This window comes from Pelophylax lessonae (assembly GCF_965119305.1).
Source record: "Pelophylax lessonae genome assembly, chromosome: 3".
Lineage (NCBI taxonomy): Eukaryota > Metazoa > Chordata > Amphibia > Anura > Ranidae > Pelophylax > Pelophylax lessonae.
Genome location: NC_138770.1, coordinates 477,804,789 through 477,824,936, shown reverse-complemented (window position 1 = coordinate 477,824,936; position 20,148 = coordinate 477,804,789). Strand labels below are relative to the sequence as shown.

Below are 20,148 nucleotides of genomic sequence, written 5' to 3'. Positions count from 1 at the left end.
CCGTGCAGGGCAAGTTTGTCAACTTAATACTCCCCATTGAATTACAGGCAGGCTGTGCTCCCAAGTACATAGTTGCATAGTAGGTGAGGTTGAATAAAGACAATAGTCCATCCAGTTAAACCTGTGTAGGTGTGTGTGGCTGTAATCATCTCACATACCCCTGAATGTTATGATCCTTGAGATGTACGTCTAAGAGTCTTTTGAAAGCCACCATACTTCCCGCAGAAACCCCCTCTTGTGGTAGAGAATTCCACAATCTTGTAGCCCTAACAGTAAAGAACCCCCCACGTTGCCTGAGGTTAAAACGCTTCTCCTCTAATCGCATTGTATGCCCTTGAGTCCTTATGCAATCCCTTTGACTGAATAGCTGTTTTTCTATGCCGAGATCACCATTGAGATATTTATAAATTGCTATCATGTCCCCTCTAAGGCGTCTCTTCTCCAGGGAGAATAAATCAAGCGATTGCAGACGCTCTTCATAATTAAGGTCCTCCAATCCCCTAATTAGTTGCCCTTCTCTGGACTCTCTCCAGCTCCAACACATCCCTCCTGAGGACTGGCGACCAGAACTGGACAAAATACTCCAGATGTGGTCGGACCAGAGTTTTATAAAGTGGAAGGATTATTGTCTTATCTCTGGAATACATCCCTTTCTTTATGCATGCTAATATTCTGCTGGCTTTGGCAGCTGCCGTTTGACATTGCATGCTATTGCCTAGTCTATCATCTACCAAGACTCCCAGATCTTTCTCCATTTTTGATTCCCCCAAGGGATCCCCGCCTAACGTGTATTGTGCTTTTATGTTTTTAGTCCCCAAGTGCAGAACCTTACACTAATCCACATTAAACCTCATTTGCCATGTCGTTGCCCACTCTGTTATTTTGTCCAGGTTATTCTGTAGGATATCTGCTTCATGCTGTGCAGTTATTGTCCTGCCCAATTTTGTGTCATCTGCAAAAACTGATATCGAACTACTGATCCCGTCCTCAATGCTGTTTATGAATTAATTGAACAAGGTTGGTCCCAGGACTGAGCCTTGGGGGACCCCGCTTACCACCTCAGACCAGTCTGAGTATGCGCTGTTTATTACCACCCTTTGGACACGCCCTTTTAGCCAGTTCCGTATCCAAGAGCAAACCCTGCGGTCGATACCTGCATACCTTATTTTATAAATTAAGCGCTTGTGGGGAACTGTATCAAACTACTTAGCGAAATCCAGGTACACCACATCCACTGGTCTGCCCCTATCTAGCTCACAGCTCACCTCCTCATAGAATGTTAAGAGATTGGTTTGACAAGAACGCCCATTTGTAAACCCATGCTGATTACTGCTGATGATGTTGTTGTCTTTAGCAAACTACGATATAGTCCCTTATCATCCCCTCCAGAAGTTTACATACTATCGATGTCAGACTGACAGGTCTATAATTTTCTGGGATATGCCTCTGCCCTTTTTTGAATATCGGTATCACGTTAGCTTTCCTCCAATCCCCTGGTACATTTCCTGTCATAATACTGTCAGCAAAGATCAGGAACAGTGGTCTAGATATAATCTAACTGAGTTCTTTGAGTACTCTGATGTACGCCATCTGGGCCTGGTGATTTGTTTGTGTTAATTTTATCCAGCTTTTCCCTGATTTCAGCCATAGTGGCAAGACCTGTGTATTACTACTAACCATATAGTCGTGGTCAGTGTACCCCTCCTTTTCCTGTGTAAAGACTGACGAGAAAAAAGCGTTCAGCACGGTTGCTTTTTCAGTGTCCTCTGTAACCATCCTCCCATCATCGTTAATTATGTGTGCAATATGCTCTGCCCTAGCTTTTTTGCTGTTGATATATTTAAAGAATTTATTGGGGTTCTTTTACTATCCTCCGCTATTTGTCTCTCAAAGTTGATTTTAGAATGCAAAGAAATGTTCACACTGGGATGGATGTGCTTACATGCTTAGCATGGTCATTTTGAATTAGGAAAGTGGGGGGACTGGCAGGATCACCAGGGGTTTCACATAAAGGAAGCTGTGCAAAGAGAATAGGATACTTTTTAGTACAATACAGTACATGGTACAACAGACATATTTTAGGAATATGAAAAGTTAAAGTAACATACACCTTGGTGTATGTAATGCAGATATCCAGCCATTACCAAAACTGTATGTGTGTGTTCGATATGAAAAGGATAAATACCATTTCTGACACTGCAGCTGTGCGTTCACGTGATCCCCTGTGCTGGGCGGCCTCGATGTACGGAGAGAAGTGGGAGGGGCTGAGATTCCCCTGTGAAGTCAGCCGACCAGCAGAGGTGAATCTTCTGCCTTCCTACTTCTCTCCATAGATCGAGGCCAGCCAGCACAGGGGATCACAGTTGTGGTGTCAGAAATGGTAATTATTCTTTTCATATCGAACAAACACATACAGTTTTGGTAATAGCTGTAGATCTACATTACATATATTGAAATGTGCTGCAATATGTAGCAGAATGGGGTGGGGGGGTGGGGCTTGAGTGCGGACAGGGAAGGAGGGGAGATAGACGAGGGCTGTGAATGATGGAGACCCGTATCCTGACCATGGTAGTCAGGGCTCAGCAGCCATGATTATCTTTGTCAGCAGAGGCAGGGGGACTCAGGGCAGGACTAACCAGGTTTATTGCCAGTTTGGAAGAGAAGAATTGCACAGCACAAGCACTGTGCAGTTATTCATGCCTTAAAGGAACAGTATCTTATTTTTTTTTTTTTTGGGTTAACACACTTTAACTAGATCAGGGCTTGATCTAGTTTAGTGAATTTTGGTGTTCGTGTTAGTGGCAGTGTAATAAATTAAATATGATTAACCTGAACATTTTCACAGAATTAGCAAAATATGACTATATATGTGGAAACCAATACTGACAGTTTTACGCAAGAGCTGTGCACTTAACTCCTCTTCCCTTTAACACTATATATGTATAATTATTTTGAGTTTATAGTAACCATTTTGTTTACACAATTTTTTCTTTTACAGCTTCTGTAGGTATTCGTACAGTTATTTCACGCCAACACAGCATAATTCTAAAAAAAGTCTACCCTCAGGCTGATTCCATACTCCGCTGTGAGCTCACGGAACAACTGGCATCCCTATTGAACTATTTTCTTGATGATTACGTCACTCAGTTGAAATCTGTGGACCAGCCATCCAGCCAGGAGCGATACAATGCTCTTGAAATAGAGTATGCACAGAAGAGATCTGAACTTCTCACGCCATTTTGTAAGTTAGTTTCTTATATTATACAATTTTCAATGCCCTAAGGAATTGTGAAACTTCATATCAACCACGCATTTTAAAATGCACTGTTTTTTTTGTGTCATTTGGTCCCCTATGAAATACCTGACTGATCCTGCCTGGCTGTGCCCTCCCATTTGTAAACTGACCACCGGGTATCATGGCTGCTGAGCTCTGACACCATGGTCAGTTTACATGCCTTCCGTCAGCCACGGCTCTCCTTTCCCCCTTCCCTCCCTGCCTTTGGGCTCCTGTGTCAGGGCCCGCCCCCTCTCCTCTTGGTGCTGAAATTTCCATTTCATATCATATATAATGCTACTTGTCTCCTAACGATAGGTGCTCCTGCGTTTTGTGTTTTATAAAAAAAAAATGCAGTATTTCTCCTTCATCCTTCCAGGACGGCCTACAAGTAAGAGATTGGGGCTCCACCCTACCGGAAACACAACCAATTTGCAGCTTATAAGAAGGTCCTACCCACACCTTGTGCTTCAGTTGGGTCGTGTTTCCAACCTACACCGGAACATTTGTTGTTTTTTTTCTTACCTGAAGGCATTGTATGTCGGATGGTACCCCTGTAAGTCCGGTACGGACGGCCTGTGAAAGGTTCCTCCCTATCTGTCTCCTTCCAGAAGGATCTTACAGGTCGCCAAGAAAGGTCCAGGCAGTTGGTACCTTAGCAGAGAAGGAACCCTCTATGCCTGAAGCGTGTTGTCTCTGCAGGAGTCTCCTCTCCTCTGAAAGCTCAGCGGTGAAGAAGGTAGAAAGGTAGAAATTTTTTGAAAATCCCGCCAGGTAAGCGTGCCTCAAGCCTCATTGTGGAGACCGGAACTTCCGGTCGGGGGAGGCGGAGCCAAGTGTTCCGGAGAAGGAAGCTCAGCACAGAGGAGACGCTGGACCCGCATGGACCGATGGCGGACTCTCCAGCTCGCAAGGGCCAGAAGGCCTCTAAAGAGACCAAGCCTGCCGCAACCCATTCCATGGAGGACAGAGCAGCGGTACAGGTGGCTGCAGGGAAGAGTGACTTGAAACCGGGTAAGTGCTTTGCCTTACTTTCTTGGGGCCTAATGATAGTCTATGTTGAGGGGACCGTCAAGCCCTATATTGCCTTCCTTATGGACAGCCTAGTTAGTTATGCTTGACTCGGCAGCACATATACTAAATTTGGGATAGAGGGTATTGGCTATTTATTCTATCTCTCTTACTGTTTCAGATCTATCCACAGCCCAGGAGGCCTCTATCAGACCCCCCTCTGCCTCAACGAACACATCTAGAAAGTGCGGTAACTGTGGGGATAGACTGTCAAGGTCTTATACTAAACCTTTTTGCCATACTTGTATTAATAAGGTGGCAGGGCAGGAAGCATTTGAATTAATTAAAGATTTTCTTAAATCAGTTCAGGAAGAAATGTTGGCTACTATTGGGTCCTTTCGGGCTACAGCAACTGACTCTCAAAGTGTAGTATGTTTGGGACAGTCAGATGGAGTCTCAAGGGACACCCTTTCATCTCAAGAAAGTTTTTTGTCTAGAGTAGGACCCTCTGTCCTCCTCCCAGGGTCACAGGTCATTCTCTCGGCACAGGCTAGGGATGAAGAGGATCCAGGAGAAGGAACAAGTCATCAAAAATTCCAGTCTAGTTCTAATAAACACTCAGACAGGGAGAGTGATAGTGAAAAAGAAGGTTCCAGTAGGAACAGGAATCTTTTTTTTCTCTAGAGGATATGGATGGGCTCCTTAAGGCAGTATATGCTACTGAAGGGAACCCTGAGCCAGCCAAAGAATCTTCCATACAGGATAAATTGTACAAGGGCCTGGGGAGATCCCAGTCCAGAGTAATCCCCATTCACCAATCTTTGAAAGACGTAATCTTTCAGGAGTGGAAAAAACCCGAGAACACTCTATCCAGGCCTAAGACCTGGAAAAGGAGCTACCCCTTTGAAGAGGAGGAACTTGGGAAGTTTACAAAGAATCCTAAATTAGATGCCCCTCTAGCCTAGGTATCTAAAAGATCTGATTTGTCTTTTGAGGATACTGGGAATATTAGAGATGCCACGGACCATAGGACTGAATCTCTACTGAAGAAGGCATGGGATGCTAATTCTTAGAACATGACCACAGCCTTGGCAACTACATGTATAGCTAGAAATGCGGATTTCTGGATAGGGAAGCTTACCAGAAATAACGCAGTAAGCAAAGGGTCACAGGACATCATAGATGCCTTGGCTGTAATTGGAAAAGCTGTAGCTTATCTAGCAGATTCAGCTGTAGAGTCTGTTATAGCCTCGGCTAGAACAGCAGCTCTTGTTAATTCTGCCAGGAGGTCGGTATGGGTTAAAACCTGGGAAGGAGATATCACTTCCAAACTAAAACTTTATGCATTACCTTTTGAAGGATCTTTGCTTTTTGGGTCAGGCCTGGATGAAGCCTTATCCAGATCCTCAGAAAAAGGGAAGACATTTCCTATTAAAAGGAAAGAGAAACAAGGGAGGTATTCCTTTCGGAACTCCCAAGAGAGAAACCAAAGGCCCTTTAGAGGGCCACCCAAAAAAGGGGGTTTGGGAAGGGGTAAGAAAGGGGTAATTTGCTGTTCCCCAAACCTGGGTCCAGCTCTAAGGAGCTCAAGTGACACCAGAATCAAGGTAGGGGGCAGGTTATCCCATTTTGTTCCCCAGTGGGAAAACATCTCAACCATCCCTTATATTCTTCAGATCATTCAGGAAGGCTACCGCCTAGAGTTTTCATCTCGAACAGTATCCGAGATAACTATGACTTGCCCTTCAAAGGAGGTACACAAAAGGTAAGCCCTTTTAAAGGGTATTCAAGAACTGGCAGAACAGAGGGTAATAACCCCTGTGCCGGTAAGCCAGTTCTTTTATTCCCACATTTTTGTAGTCTCAAAACCCTCAGGGAAGTATCTCCTGATCATAAATCTCAGGAACTTAAACACATTCCTAATATACAAAAAATCTCAATGGAGAATATTTATTCAGTCAGGAAAAATATGTTAAAATATGTCTTTATGACTACCCTGGATCTCAGGGATGCCTACCTGCATGTTCCAATTCATCCAGAACGTCAGGCATTCCTGAGATTGGCAGTGGTCGCAGAAGGAGGAACTGCACACTGGCAGTTCAGAGCCCTTCCCTTCGGCCTAGCAGCCAGTCCAAGGATTTTTTCAAAAGTACTGCCAGAGGCAGTGGCCCATCTTCACCTACAGGGTCTAGCCTTAATTCCATACCTGGACGATCTGCTGATTTTTGCACTCTCAGTCAAGTCAGGGCAGACACTCTAAAAGTGCTAAAGGTTCTACAAACATTAGGTTGGCTAATAAACGTAGAAAAATCTTCCATGAAGCCCGCTCAGGTTCAAACCTATCTAGGTTATCAGATTCCAGAGCTCAAAGACTTTTTCTCCCGGAGGCAAAGGTGGAAAAAGTGGTCTCCGCAACAAACAGTGCATGTCTTCTTCCTCTTTACTCAAGAAGACAGATTCTGAGAGTTCTAGGGCTAATGACAGCCTGTATCCCAGCAGTAGAGTGGGCTCAGCTCCACTGTCGGGACATTCAGTCCTTCCACCTGTCCTCTTGGGACAAAAGACAGGAGTCCTTAGACAAGAAAGTGACCCCCCCCCCAAGGTCATAACTTCCTTGAAATGGTGGACAAATCCAGAGAGCTTGAGGAAAGGCAGGTCTTGGGGTCAGTGGCAGCCTTTGAGGATCACCACGGACGCAAGCACCTGGGGTTGGGGAGCTCACCTAGTGGGAGCTCATGCTCAAGGTACTTGGGATGCTCAGACAGCTCTAGCCTCGTCCAACTACAGAGAACTAAAAGCAGTAGGAGAAGCCCTAAGGGCGTTCGAAAGGGACATTTCGGGGAAAGAAGTCTAGATCTGCTCAGACAATACCACAACAGTAGCCTACCTGAATCATCAGGGAGGGACCAGATTCTACACCCAGTTAAGATCAACTCTGGGAGGGGTATGTCTCTATGTCAAGAATAATGTAAGGGTGATAGAGAGGAGTGATATTATGGAAGGGATGAGTATGGAGTTAGAATCCGTGTGGGTAGAACTCCATAGGGAAAAGTAATTGTGGGGGTTTGCTATATATAGGCCACCCAACCAAAGGGAGGAGGTAGAGCTGGAATTTATATCATTGTTGGGTAAAGTGGCAAAACTGGGATCAGTCATCATATTGGGGGACTTCAATTATCCCGACATTGACTAGGAAGAGGGGATTACACACTCACAGAAGGCCCGTCTCTTCATGGAAACCTTACAGGACAACTACATGTCTCAGTTGGTGGATTCTCCTAATAGAGAAAATGCAGTGCTGGATCTATTGATCACTAATGACCCTGACCTAATCTCGGAGGTAGGAGTCCAGGACAACCTGGGCTCTAGCGATCACAGGATGATAACATTTAGCGTAAATAACAATATAACAAGGCAAGAGGGAAACATAAGAACAGAAAACTTCAGAAGGGCAAACTTTCCCAAATTGTGCTTAATGATGGAAAGGGTAAACTGGGACCAAACCTTAGGAACGTTGACCACGGAGGAAAAATGGGAATGATTTAGGAACATATTAAACAAATGCATCTCGCAGTGCAAAGCCAAACCTGGCTGGCTAAACCGTAATGTTAAAAAACGTATTAGGGGTAAAAAAATGGCCTTCAAGAAATATAAATCAGAGGGCACAGTATCGACTTTCGAGCAATACAAGGAGGCAAATAAGAAAAGTAAATACAAAATCAAAATGGCTAAAATCAACTTTGAGAGACAAATAGCGGAGGATAGTAAAAAGAACCCCAAGAAATTCTTTAAATATATCAACAGCAAAATAACTAGGGCAGAGCATATTGCACACATAATTAACGATGATGGGAGGATGGTTACAGAGGACACTGAAAAAGCAACCGTGCTGAATGCTTTTTTCTCCTCAGTGTTTACACAGGAAAAGGAGGGGTACACTGACCATGACTATATGGTTAGTAGTAATACACAGGACTTGCCGCTATGGCTAACAGAAGGTGAAATCAGGGAAAGGCTGGATAAAATTAACACAAATAAATCACCAGGCCCTGGATGGCGTACATCCGAGAGTACTCAAAGAACTTAGTAAGACTATATCTAGACCACTGTTCCTGATCTTTGCTGACAGTATTATGACAGGAAATGTACTAGGGGATTGGAGGAAAGCTAACGTGATACCGATATTCAAAAAAGGGCAGAGGCATGTCCCGGGAAATTATAGGCCTGTCAGTCTGACATCAATAGTATGTAAACTTCTGGGGGGGATGATAAGGGACTATATTGTAAAGTTTGCTAAAGACAACAACATCATCAGCAGTAATCAGCATGGGTTTACAAATGGGCATTCTTGTCAAACCAATCTCTTAACATTCTATGAGGAGGTGAGCTAGATGGGGGGGAGACCAGTGGATGTGGTGTACCTGGACAAAATAACAGAGTGGGCAACGACATGGCAAATGAGGTTTAATGTGGAGAAGTGTACTGTTTTGCACTTGGGGACCAAAAACATGAAAGCACAATACACTTTAGGGGGGGAACCTTTGGGGGAATTAAAAATGGAGAAAGATCTGGGAGTCTTGGTAGAGGATAGACTAGGCAATAGCATGCAGTGTCAAGCGGCAGCTGCCAAAGCTGGCAGAATATTAGCATGCATATAGAAAGGGATGTATTCCAGAGATAAAACTATAATCCTAGCACTTTATAAAACTCTGGACCGACCGCATCTGGAGTATTCTGTCCAGTTCTGGTCGCCAGTCCTCAGGCGGGATGTGTTGGAGCTGGAGAGAGTCCAGAGAAGGGCAACTAAATTGATTAGGGGATTGGAGGACCTTAATTATGAAGAGCGTCTGCAATCGCTTGATTTATTCTCCCTGGAGAAGACTCCTGATAGGGGACATGATAGCAATTTATAAATACCTCAATGGTGATCTCAGCATAGAAGTCGAAAGGATTGCATGAGGACTCTAGGGCATACAATGCGATTAGAGGAGAAGCGTTTTAACCTCAGGCAACGCAGGGGGTTCTTTACTGTTAGGGCTACAGGATTGTGGAATTCTCTACCACAAGAGGTGGTTTCTGCGGGAAGTATGGTTGCTTTCAAAAGACTCTTGGATGTACATCTCAATGATCAGAACATTCAGGGGTATGAGAGATGATTACAGCCACACACACCTACACAGTTTGAACTGGATGGACTATTGTCTTTATTCAACCTCAACAACTACTATGTAACTCAGGAAATTCTGTTATGGACAGAAAGGAGAGTGATCTCCCTTTCAGCCATACACATAAAAGGGAAGGACAATTGGGGAAAAAAGCAGATTTTCTCAGTCGCCATTCTATATAACAGAATGGGAACTGAATACCACAGTTTTTCAGATGCTGGTGCAAAGGGTTGGCCAACCAGAAGTGGACCTGTTTGCAACCTGGAAGAACAAGAAAGTAGAAAAATTCTTCTCCCTATCACAGCAGAAAGGCTTGCTGGGCATGGATGCTCTAGTGCACCCATGGCAGTTCAAACTAGCATATGCCTTCCCCCTCTAATTTTGATTCCCAGAGTCCTACAGAAACTCAGTGGGTTCCCGGGCCTACGTCTCATCTTGATTGCGCCTTGGTGGCCCAAGAGGACATGGTTCGCGACCCTGATGACCCTATCAGTAGGAGCTCCTTTGAAACTCCCAGAGCTTCCAGATCTGTTACAACAGGGACCAATTGTTCATCCCAGGCCACAATTTTCTAAAAAAACAAAGGTTGTTCAGATAAAGTCATAGCCACACTCCACTCCTGTAACAAGGAAAATGTATTCAAAAGTTTGGAAAATTTTCTGTACTCGGCAGAGTCAGAAGAAGGATTCCTCTGCCTCTATCCCTATGGTCCTGGAATTTTTACATAATGGGGTAGATAAGGGTGTGGCAGTTAACACCCTTATGGTACAGGTAGCAGCACTTTCTGTGTTTCTAGATAAGTCTTGCTAAGGAACCTTTAATAAAAAGATTTTTGTTAGCAAGGGATAGAGCTACCCCTATAAGAAGGGATAGAGTCCCTCTGTGGGATTTAAATAGGGTACTAGGGGCGTTATCTGTTGACCCCTTTGAACCTTTAGATAAGGTCCCCCTTAAAATTTTGTCTGTAAAGCTTGCTTTCCTTCTGGCGACAGCAAGGAGAATTGGGGATTTACAGAGCCTGTCCATTAAAGAGCCCTTTTTGTTTCCAGACAGGGTTATTCTTAGACTAGATCCATTACAGTATATCTGCCCAGGGTAGCATCTTCCTTTCACAGGAAACAAGAGATGGTGTTGCCCTCATTTTGTGAGAACCCCAAGAATGCAAAGGAGCAGAACTTTCACTGTTTAGATGTAAGGAGATGTCTCCTCACTTATTTGTAGAGAACCAAATAGTTTAGGAGGTCTGGTCACTTATTGGTTCTTCACTCTGGACCAAGAAAGGGACTGCAAGCTTCAAAGTTGTCAGTCTCCAGGTGGATCAAACAAGCCATTACTATGTCTTATGAGATATCAGGTATTCCCGCTCCAGCAAAGCTGAAGGCACATACTGCAAGGGCCCTGGCAATATCCTGGGCCGAAAAAGCTGGAGCCTCCTGGGAACAGATCCGCCATGCAGCCACCTGGTCCAGTCAGGATACCTTCCTGAAACACTATCACGTGGAAGTACTGTCTCACCAAGACCTTGCCTTTGGCCGAAAGGTTTTACAGGCAGTGGTCCCGCCCTAAGGTAGGCCTGGATGGATTCCTTTATTATCCTCTCACTTGTAGGCCGTCCTGGAACGATGAAGGAGAAAAGCTACCGTTAGTGTACTGGTAACATTTTTTCTCTGAATCCTTCCAGGACGGCCAGGCCTACTTCCCACCCTGGAAAAAAGGGGTGAGTTTAAAAAAAAAAAAAACAATGTGTTCGACATTTATTTAATAACTGTGTATCCCTTGGGTTTCGGTTGGAAAGTTACTTTTCAATTACTGAAGCAGAAGGTGAGGGTGGGACCTTTTTATAAGCTGCAAATTGGTTGTGTTTCCGGTAGGGTGGAGCCCCAATCTCTCACTTGTAGGCTGTCCTGGAAGAATTCAGAGAAAAACCGTTACCAGTACACCAACGGTAGGTTTTCTCTTTCTGTATAAAGAGCTTACAAAAAACCACGATACCTAGAGTAAGCACCCAAGTGCTCAGTGAGGACACGTATCTATAGGTTGTATAATATACAATGCTGCTACTTAAAGAGAATAATATGGACAATGGAATACATACAAATTAAACAAATAATAAAATATTATATTCCAGTAGCGCAAAATGGTGGCAAATCATCACCATCTAATAGTCTATAACCATAACTGCTAGTGTGCAAACAGTCTGAGTGCATTCAGTATAGGTTTCACCAAAACAGCAGAAATAATAACGGTAATCAGTCCACAATCATTATTCCTGGGATGTTGATAAATGTGTGCAAGTATACTGGATCACCATAACCGCCACCACCGTGCTCGAAGGGGGAGAAGCAATGCAAACTCACCAGCTCCACTGGCTCAGTTACTCTCGTAAGCTTAGCTGGGGACAGGATTCTGTGTAACACAGGAAGAGGAAGCGGCATGGAGTGACAGAAATCTTGGAGCCGGTGGATGCTTGCATAGCTCAGTAGAATGGATGACAAGAGGCGAAGAGCTCGTGTGCAGGGGGCGTGGGCAGGAAAAGCGAAAGCCACACCTCACATAGACTGCTGAGCTCGACTGACCAGTTGTCGCTGTGCCTAGTGTGGACACCTGAGTGATGGTTTTTACATCAGGCTTGTTTGCTCAGTCACGAGAGTAACTGAGCCAGTGAAGCTGGTGAGTTTGCATTGCTTCTCCCCCTTCGAGCACGGTGGTGGCGGTTATGGTGATCCAGTATACTTGCACACATTTATCAACATCCCAGGAATAATGATTGTGAACTGATTACCGTTATTATTTCTGCTGTTTTGGTGAAACCTATACTGAATGCACTCAGACTGTTTGCACACTAGCAGTCATGGTTATAGACTATTAGATGGTGATGATTTGCCACCATTTTGCGCTACTGGAATATAATATTTTATTATTTGTTTAATTTGTAAGTATTCCATTGTCCATAGGTTTTCTCTTTCGTTCACTGATGGACACAGCTCTATATCTTCTTAGACTTTTGGGCCTATACTGCTCTCTCCACAGGAGTAGGACACTAGGTGGAAACGAGTTATAAGTTTGACTACACTCATAGGGCTGTCCCAGGGGGTATACTCCCACCTCCCGGCTCTAGGACTCAGTTTTTCCAGCGTAGTCAGGAGTAAGGACCTGGTTCCCTGCTGGGATCTGCGGTCCTGCCATTTTTTCCTTTTTAATTTGAATTTTTTTCATTTAATTATTTTCTGTCACTGTGAGTATTACAATCAACTGCCGGACTGAGCAACGCACTGGATATCCTAGATTCTTTTGGTCTTTCCAGTCTGACCAGTGTTCGCGACCCAACTATTAGCTCTGTGCTAGGTTGGCGGCAACCTAGCCCCACTAGACGGGGGCTGGCCAGCAAGTGAAACACCTCGCGTGGACGCATAACACTGGTCACGGCAATGGTCGCAGCATACCTCTGGCCCACAGCACCCCTATTCCAAGATGGCGTGGTGGAGTTCCAGGAGTGGTACCCACTCAATTCCGAGGTGTGGTGAGTAATGTCTCTCCTCTGGGGAAATACTGGGATGGATGCGGGCCCTTCCCCGGATTGGTAAGCCCCTTCCTTCCCTTATGGGTCCGTCCCCCCCACTAGCAAGATTCCCCTGTGCTGGTCGTCCTCACCTACTCCCCCCCCCTCCTTAGTCTCCCTCACCTAGCCCCCCCCCCCCTTTAGTCCCCCTCAGGGTGCATGGGCTGTTGTGGTGTATGGGGTGTCATTTGTTGATGGGCTGGATGGGGGGTGGGATTGCGCCGCCGGCAACTCATTTTCAATGCTCCTGTGGCAAATGGCTGCGTGGGGGGTCCCCCTGAGGGCCCCCGCCTGGTGCACTACAAGTACCTGTAGGGCCAGTCTGGGTACTGGGTGCCACGCTGAACCATCATTTTGTTGTAGATGGCCGTATACAGCCTCAGCGGCCATGTTTTTGGAGTTTCCCATAGAAGTCAATGTGGCAGCCATTTTCTTGTAGCCTGTGGAGTGGCGGTGGGCCTCTAGTTGCAGTGACAGCGCTTCCTCTTCCTCTCTAATCGCAGCATAGCAAGCAGCTTGGTGCTCTGTATCCTGCTCTAAATAGGTAGTGGTGAGTCCCTGCGGGTATACAGCTCCTGCTTCTGCTATACCAAAGCGGTAGCGGTGTGAGGGGTTTTTTTTATTGTAAAAAAAAAATAAAAAATTCTTGCATATTAAGGGCAGCCTCCCAATTAACCATGGAGTCCCTGGAACAGGTATCAGCACCTGACCGACTCTCAGAAGCTGCGGGACTCTCTGGGTCTAAGTCTGCCCTGGCAGCCATGACAACGTTCCTGCAGTCACTTGTGTCAAAAGTTGATATGGCCCTGAAAAAGCGGCCTCAGCCTCCTCAGATTCTGAGGTTGTTTTTGCCGCCACAGACGCGAGTCACCCCATGGGGTCTGCGTCCACGCACCCTTAGTGTTTGACTGAGGATGAATCCTCTTCCACCATGGCTGCTCGTGAAAAGGTGCTTGTGGAGACACTGATTGTATCAGTGCGGGAAAATTTAAAATTGGTGAACACAGCTGCTGTGCCTGTGCAATTTGGCACCTGTAAGCCATTCAAGGTGACTAATGTGTTCCCCTTTCTTGCCTATTTCAACGAGATTGTCGCTATTCATTGGGGATCTCAAAAACGCATGGTTTGAATACCTAAGGACCCTGTGGAAAAGAGAGCTGAGGCTCTGGTCCGATATCTCTTCACCGTGGCGGGTTCGATTTTGAGGCCGGTGTTTGCTATCACCTTGGTTTCCCAGACCTTAACCGAATGGGCAAAGCTCCTATGCCAGAATCTGGAAGAGGGTCAACATCCTCCTGAGCTGGCGGATCAGTTGATACAGGGGCTACAGTTTTTCTGTGATGCATCCTTGGATGTGGCCTCTTTAGCTTGCAGAGTATCTGTGACTGCGGTGACCCTTCGCCACATGACATGGTTGAAGTACTGGTCAGCTGACCAGGCTTTCAAAAAGGTGCCTACTGACCTTCCCTTTGCAGGAAACCGTTTGTTCGGTGCTTCTATGGAAGAGATCATTAAAGGTCTTACGGGAGGTAAGAGTACCTTCCGCAGGTAGCTAAGAGCAAGGAGCCTCATCGTCAAAGTGGTCCTTTTTTCTCAGCGGCCCTTTCCTCCAGCAGGCTCGCAGGACATGGAATCGAGCTCCACCCGTTCCTTCGCAGGAGGCTCCAAGAGACCCTGCCTCGTCAAGTCAAAAGCGGGTTCTGCTGGCCCCGCAGACAAGCCTTCCTCTGCCTTAAAGGGCACCCTCACCAGTATCTAGGCTGGGGGGATGTCTCTGTTTTTTTCCGTAACCGTGGACTTCGCTCATTCAAGACAAATGGGTCCACGAGTTGGTTAGATTACAAGATCAAGTTTTGTTCCTGACCTCCGGCAAGGTTCTTCCCTTCCAACTTGCACCTGTCCCCGGATCGGCTGCAAGGTCTTGACGGGGCGGTTCAGGATCTGTTATCACAGGGAGAGATTGTGCCGGTTTCAGAGTCGAAAAGTTTTTAGGGATTTTATTTAAATCTGTTTACTGTTCCCAGGAAGGAAGGCAGGCAAAGTCTGTCCGATCTTGGACCTTAAGGCTCTGAACTGCTTTGTGCGGGTTCAGAAATTTTGGATGGAGTCCATTTGCACAGTAGTGGCATTCCTTCATCAAGGGGATTTTCTGGCCTCTATCGATATCAAGGACCAGGGTTCATACGGTCCTGGAAAACCTGGAAAAGTTTTGGAATTTTTAGATGACACTTTCCAGGCCTGGAAAGGTCATGGAAACTTAGGAAACACACTAAGGTTTTGGAAAAGTCATGTAATTATTTACTGGGAAGCTGCGGGGAGCGGATGCTTAATTATTTTAATTTATTATTTTATTCCCTAATGTTATTTTATTGCCAGTGCCACATACTATTTACTTTGCCTTCCGGGTCCGCGCTGTCACTGGCCAGCAGCAGCTGAGGAGATGATCGTGAACCAATCAGGCAGTGGGGAGGGCCGGCCGCGGTTTGCCTGAAGCCACCGTGACTGGCCAGCAGCAGCAATAACAGCTGGGAGATAACAAGCCAATCACAGGCAGCGGAAGCGTCACTGGAGGGCGGGCCGGCCGCATGAACGTGATGACGCGGAAGGGGGCGGTAACCGTTTCGGTTACCTCACCCCCGCGTCATCACGTTCATGCGGCCGGCCCGCCCTCCAGTGACGCTTCTGCTGCCTGTGATTGGTTTGTTATCTCCCGGCTGTTATTGCTGCTGCTGGCCAGTCACAGTGTCTCCAGGCAAACCGCGGCCGGCCCTCCCCGCTGCCTGATTGGTTCACGATCATCTCCTCGGCTGCTGCTGGCCAGTGACTGACAGGGCAAACTGCGGACTCGGAAGGACACCTACTTGTACCAGTGCTATACGCTGAATGTAAAAATGCCCCCCCTCAGTGTTCTTTAGCCCCCCAGTGTTCTTTAGCCCTCCCCATGTTCTTTAGCCCCCCCAGTGTTCTTTAGCCCCCCCAGTGTTCTTTAGCCCCCCCAGTGTTCTTTAGCCCCCCCAGTGTTCTTTAGCCCCCCCAGTGTTCTTTAGCCCCCCCAGTGTTCTTTAGCCCCCCCAGTGTTCTTTAGCCCCCCCAGTGTTCTTTAGCCCCCCCAGTGTTCTTTAGCCCCCCCAGTGTTCTTTAGCCCCCCCGTGTTCTTTAGCCCCCCCAGTGTTCTTTAGCCCCCCCAGTGTTCTTTAGCCCCCCCCCAGTGTTCTTTAGCCCCCCCCCCAGTGTTCTTTAGCCCCCCCCCCAGTGTTCTTTAGCCCCCCCCCAGTGTTCTTTAGCCCCCCCCCCCCCAGTGTTCTTCAGCGCCCCCCCCCCAGTGTTCTTTAGCCCCCCTCCACTGTTCTTTAGCCCCCCCAGTGTTCTTTAGCCCCCCCCCAGTGCTCTTAGCCCCCCCCGGTGCTCTTCAGCTCCCCACAGTGATTTTCATCTCTTCCCCCCCCCCCCCCCTCATGCTTTTTGGCTCCCCCAGTGCTCTCCAGCTCCCTGGCTCCCCCCTCAGTGATTTCCAGTTCCCCCAGACAGTGCTCTCCATTTCCCCCCTCCCCCTGGTTTTCCATGCTCCCCCCCCGCGCCTTCCAACCCCCCTGCAATGCTTTCCAAACCCCTCCCCTTAATTCTCTCCAGTCCCCCCCCCCCCGTGCCCTTCAGCTCCTCCAGTGCTCTCTGCTTCGCCTGTGCTCTTCTATCTTCTATCATGTCCGCAGCCTCTGACTACCTCCTGTATCATGTCCGCAGCCTCTGACCACCTCCTGTATCATGTCCGCAGCCTCTGACCACCTCCTGTATCATGTCCGCAGCCTCTGACCACCTCCTGTATCATGTCCGCAGCCTCTGACCACCTCCTGTATCATGTCCGCAGCCTCTGACCACCTCCTGTATCATGTCCGCAGCATCTGACCACCTCCTGTATCATGTCCGCAGCATCTGACCACCTCCTATATCGTGTCCACAGCCTCTGACCACCTCCTGTATCATGTCCGCAGCCTCTGACCACCTCCTGTATCATGTCTGCAGTCTCTGACCACCTCCTGTATTATGTCCGCTAAATGTACAGTGTGTGTCGTAAAACGTTTGACATTTCGAACATGGGAGAGGCAGCGCTGTCTAGCCGCGCTAAAGGTGCAAAGCACCAGTCTATAGCTGCGGTGCTTGACAGCTTCCAATCCGATCGCTGGCTTTTTCACCCGTGCGCCTGAAGTGACACCGGCTCCCAGCTGCGGCAGCGGTGCTTCCATCTCATCCACTGTAAAACAAGGGACCATTTTGAGTCACGCTGTATCCAGAAACGAAACCCTAACTGCAGAGGTACTGTACACTACAAAGATTGTCATTTATTTTAGTAAAAATATGCTGGGTGTGACATGGATTTCCTTCTTATTTAACATGCATACATAGAAATTTCATGAAACATTAGGTCATGAATATTTACGTGAAGTCATGGAAAAGTCATGGAATTTTATTGGTGAAAATGTGTATGAACCCTGAAGGACGCTTACCTTCATATTCCAATATATGTCAGACATTAGCGTTTCCTTCGCTTTGCCGTGGGAGAGGAGCTTTATCAATTCTTGGCATTACCTTTTGGCCTGGCCTCAACTCCGCGACTGTTCACCAAAGTGTTGGCCACGGTGTGGGCTTTGCTCAGGCAGAAGGGCATTGCGGTACTGGGGTACCTCGATGACCTTCTTCTGCGAGCAGTGTCTTAGTCGGCTGGATATCACTGTGTGAACTCGGCTGGAGGCTGAATTTTCAGAAATCAGCTCTGACTCCGTCCACCAAACTAGACTACCTGGGCCTGACTCTAGATTCAGCCTCAGCCCGAGTATTTCTTCCGGAGGCAAACTGCTGCAGTTGCAGGAGGGGATTCGGCTTCTGTTGTCCAACCGTCGGTCATCTCTCAGGACTTGCATGCAAGTGCTGGGTTTGATGGTCTGCCTCTTCGAGGCGGTTCTGTTTGCTCAGTTTCATACCAGGCCTCTGCAGAAAGAGATTCTTGCCAAGTGGGACAAGAATTCTCAATCATTGGACAATCTGATTCTGTTGAGCCGGGATGCGAGGTGATCTCTGATTTGGTGGCTCGGTTCCCTGGCAATTCAGCAAGGGAAGTCCTTTCTCCCCCTGTATTGGACTGTGATTTGCCAGTCTGTCTGGTCGGTGCAGTGTTCTGGGCACAAACTCTGCTCAAGGTGTTTGGTCTCAGGAGGAGTCAAGTCTGCCGATCAACATCCTGGAGATTCAGGCGTTAAGGCTTTGCGTGTCCCAGTGGACAGATCGTCTGAAGGGGTGCCTGGTAAGTGTTAAATGGGACTATGTCAATCATCAAGGAGGTACAAGAAGTGCCCTAGCGTTCTGGGCAGTATCTAGCATTCTAAGGTGGTCGTTTCAACTGGAAGGTTCAGAGGTTTGTCAGATCCTCTGGCCGATGCCGCCGACACTCTAGTGGCCCCTTTGGGGTCATTATCGCCTAATTTACGCTTTTCCTCCACTATAACTTCTGCCGAGTCTGCTGCGCAGAATGAAGGTGGAAGAGATCCCAGTCATTCTGGGGCAGCAGATAGGCCTCGCCCGTCTTGGTGCGCAGGCCTAGTAAGGCTGGTAGCCAACGCTCCTTGGAGGCTTCCTCTCAGAGAAGAACAGAGAAGATCTTTTGTCTCAAGAACAGATCTTCAATCTTGCTTAACGGTCGCTGGCTTTAACGACATGGCTATTAAGTCAGGTGCTGAAGGACAGAGGGCTGTTGAATTCAGTGATTCCTACGCTGTGGAAAGCTAGAAAATCTACTTCCAGGAAGATATATCATCGAGTTTAAAGGGTGTACGTTTAGTGTGAGTCTCGGGGGGGGGGGGGGGGGTTGGGGTCTCCCCGTTCCTTTTCCGTGTCCCTTCTGCTGGAGTTTCTACAAAAAGGTGTAGATCAGCGTTTGGCTCTGGGCACCATCAAGAGCCAGATTTCCGCCTTTTTCCAATGGCTCTTGGCTGTGAATTCCTTGGTTCACAATTTCATGCAGGGAGGTCGCCATCTGGCTCCTCCAGTGAGATCCCTGGTACCTCCATGGGACCTCAATTTGGTACTGAGAGACAAGAGTGGAGCCGCTCAGGTGTATGTCTCAGACCTGGTGCAGGTCGGATCCGTCATCCAGCTCTGTCACAGAAGGTCACAGAAGGTGGCCTTTTTGCTGGCTATTACTTGCGCGTAGGGTGTCCGAGTTGACAGCGTTGTCCTGTCGGTCACCTTACCTGGTGGTTCACAGAGACAAAGTGGTGTTGCGACCCTGTCAGGCGTTCCTTCCTAAGGTCATCTCGAGGTTTCATTTAAATGAGGATATTGTGTTGCCATCTTTGTGTCCTAAGCCGAAACATCCTAAAGAAATTGCCCTACACTCCCTGGATGTGGTTCGGGCAATCGGTGCACCTGGCGGCGACTGAGTCGATTAGAAAATCAGATTGTTTGTCCTTACGGATGGTTCTCGTAAGGGGCAGGCCGCATCTGCTGCACCATTTCTAAATGGTTTAGACAGACGGTGGTGCAGGCCTATTCTATTAAGGGTCGAGTTTCTCCTTTCCTTGTCAAGGCGCATTCTACACTGGACCTTCCGTCATCAGGCGTCAGTAGTTCAGGTGTGCAAGGCTGCTACATGGTCGTCTGTACACACATTCACCAAGTTTTAGATGTTGGATGTACTTGCATCTTCGGATGCTGCGTTCGACCCCAACGTTTTGGAGGCTGCGGTTGCAGAGGTCTCTTGAGGGTGTATTTTTTTCCTGGTAGTGGGCTCCAGTTGTTCCTGGTTGAGCTCCTGGTTTATCTGGTTGGCGATGTCTAGCCCTTTTTGGGAATTCCATGTATTGCTGTGTTTTTCCCACCTCTCATATTGACACTGCTTTGGGACGTCCCAAGGGTCTAAGAAGATATGGAGCTGTGTCCATCAGTGAACGAAAGGGAAAACTGGATTTTTGACTTACCGTAAAATCCTTTTCTCAGAGGTTCACGGACAGACACAGCACCCGCCCCTCTGAGTTGGGTTATGTATTTTTCTGACACAGCTTGTTACAAACTGAAGTCCAAGAGCAGGAAGTGGGAGTATACCCCCTGGAACTGCCCCAGGGGCATACCCAAAATTGTTTCTGCCTAGT

General features: G+C 47.3%; 1 protein-coding gene across 2 annotated transcripts in view; it reads left to right on the top strand.

Moving 5' to 3' along the window:
- Window positions 1–20,148, top strand: part of NUP133 (nucleoporin 133) — an 899,557-nt gene that overhangs the window by 627,847 nt on the left and 251,562 nt on the right. For both annotated transcript variants that reach the window (XM_082249111.1, XM_082249110.1), the window contains exon 17: window positions 2,999–3,241. In XM_082249111.1, coding sequence (XP_082105237.1) covers window positions 2,999–3,241 — 243 coding nt within the window. The remainder of the gene's footprint in view (window positions 1–2,998; window positions 3,242–20,148) is intronic.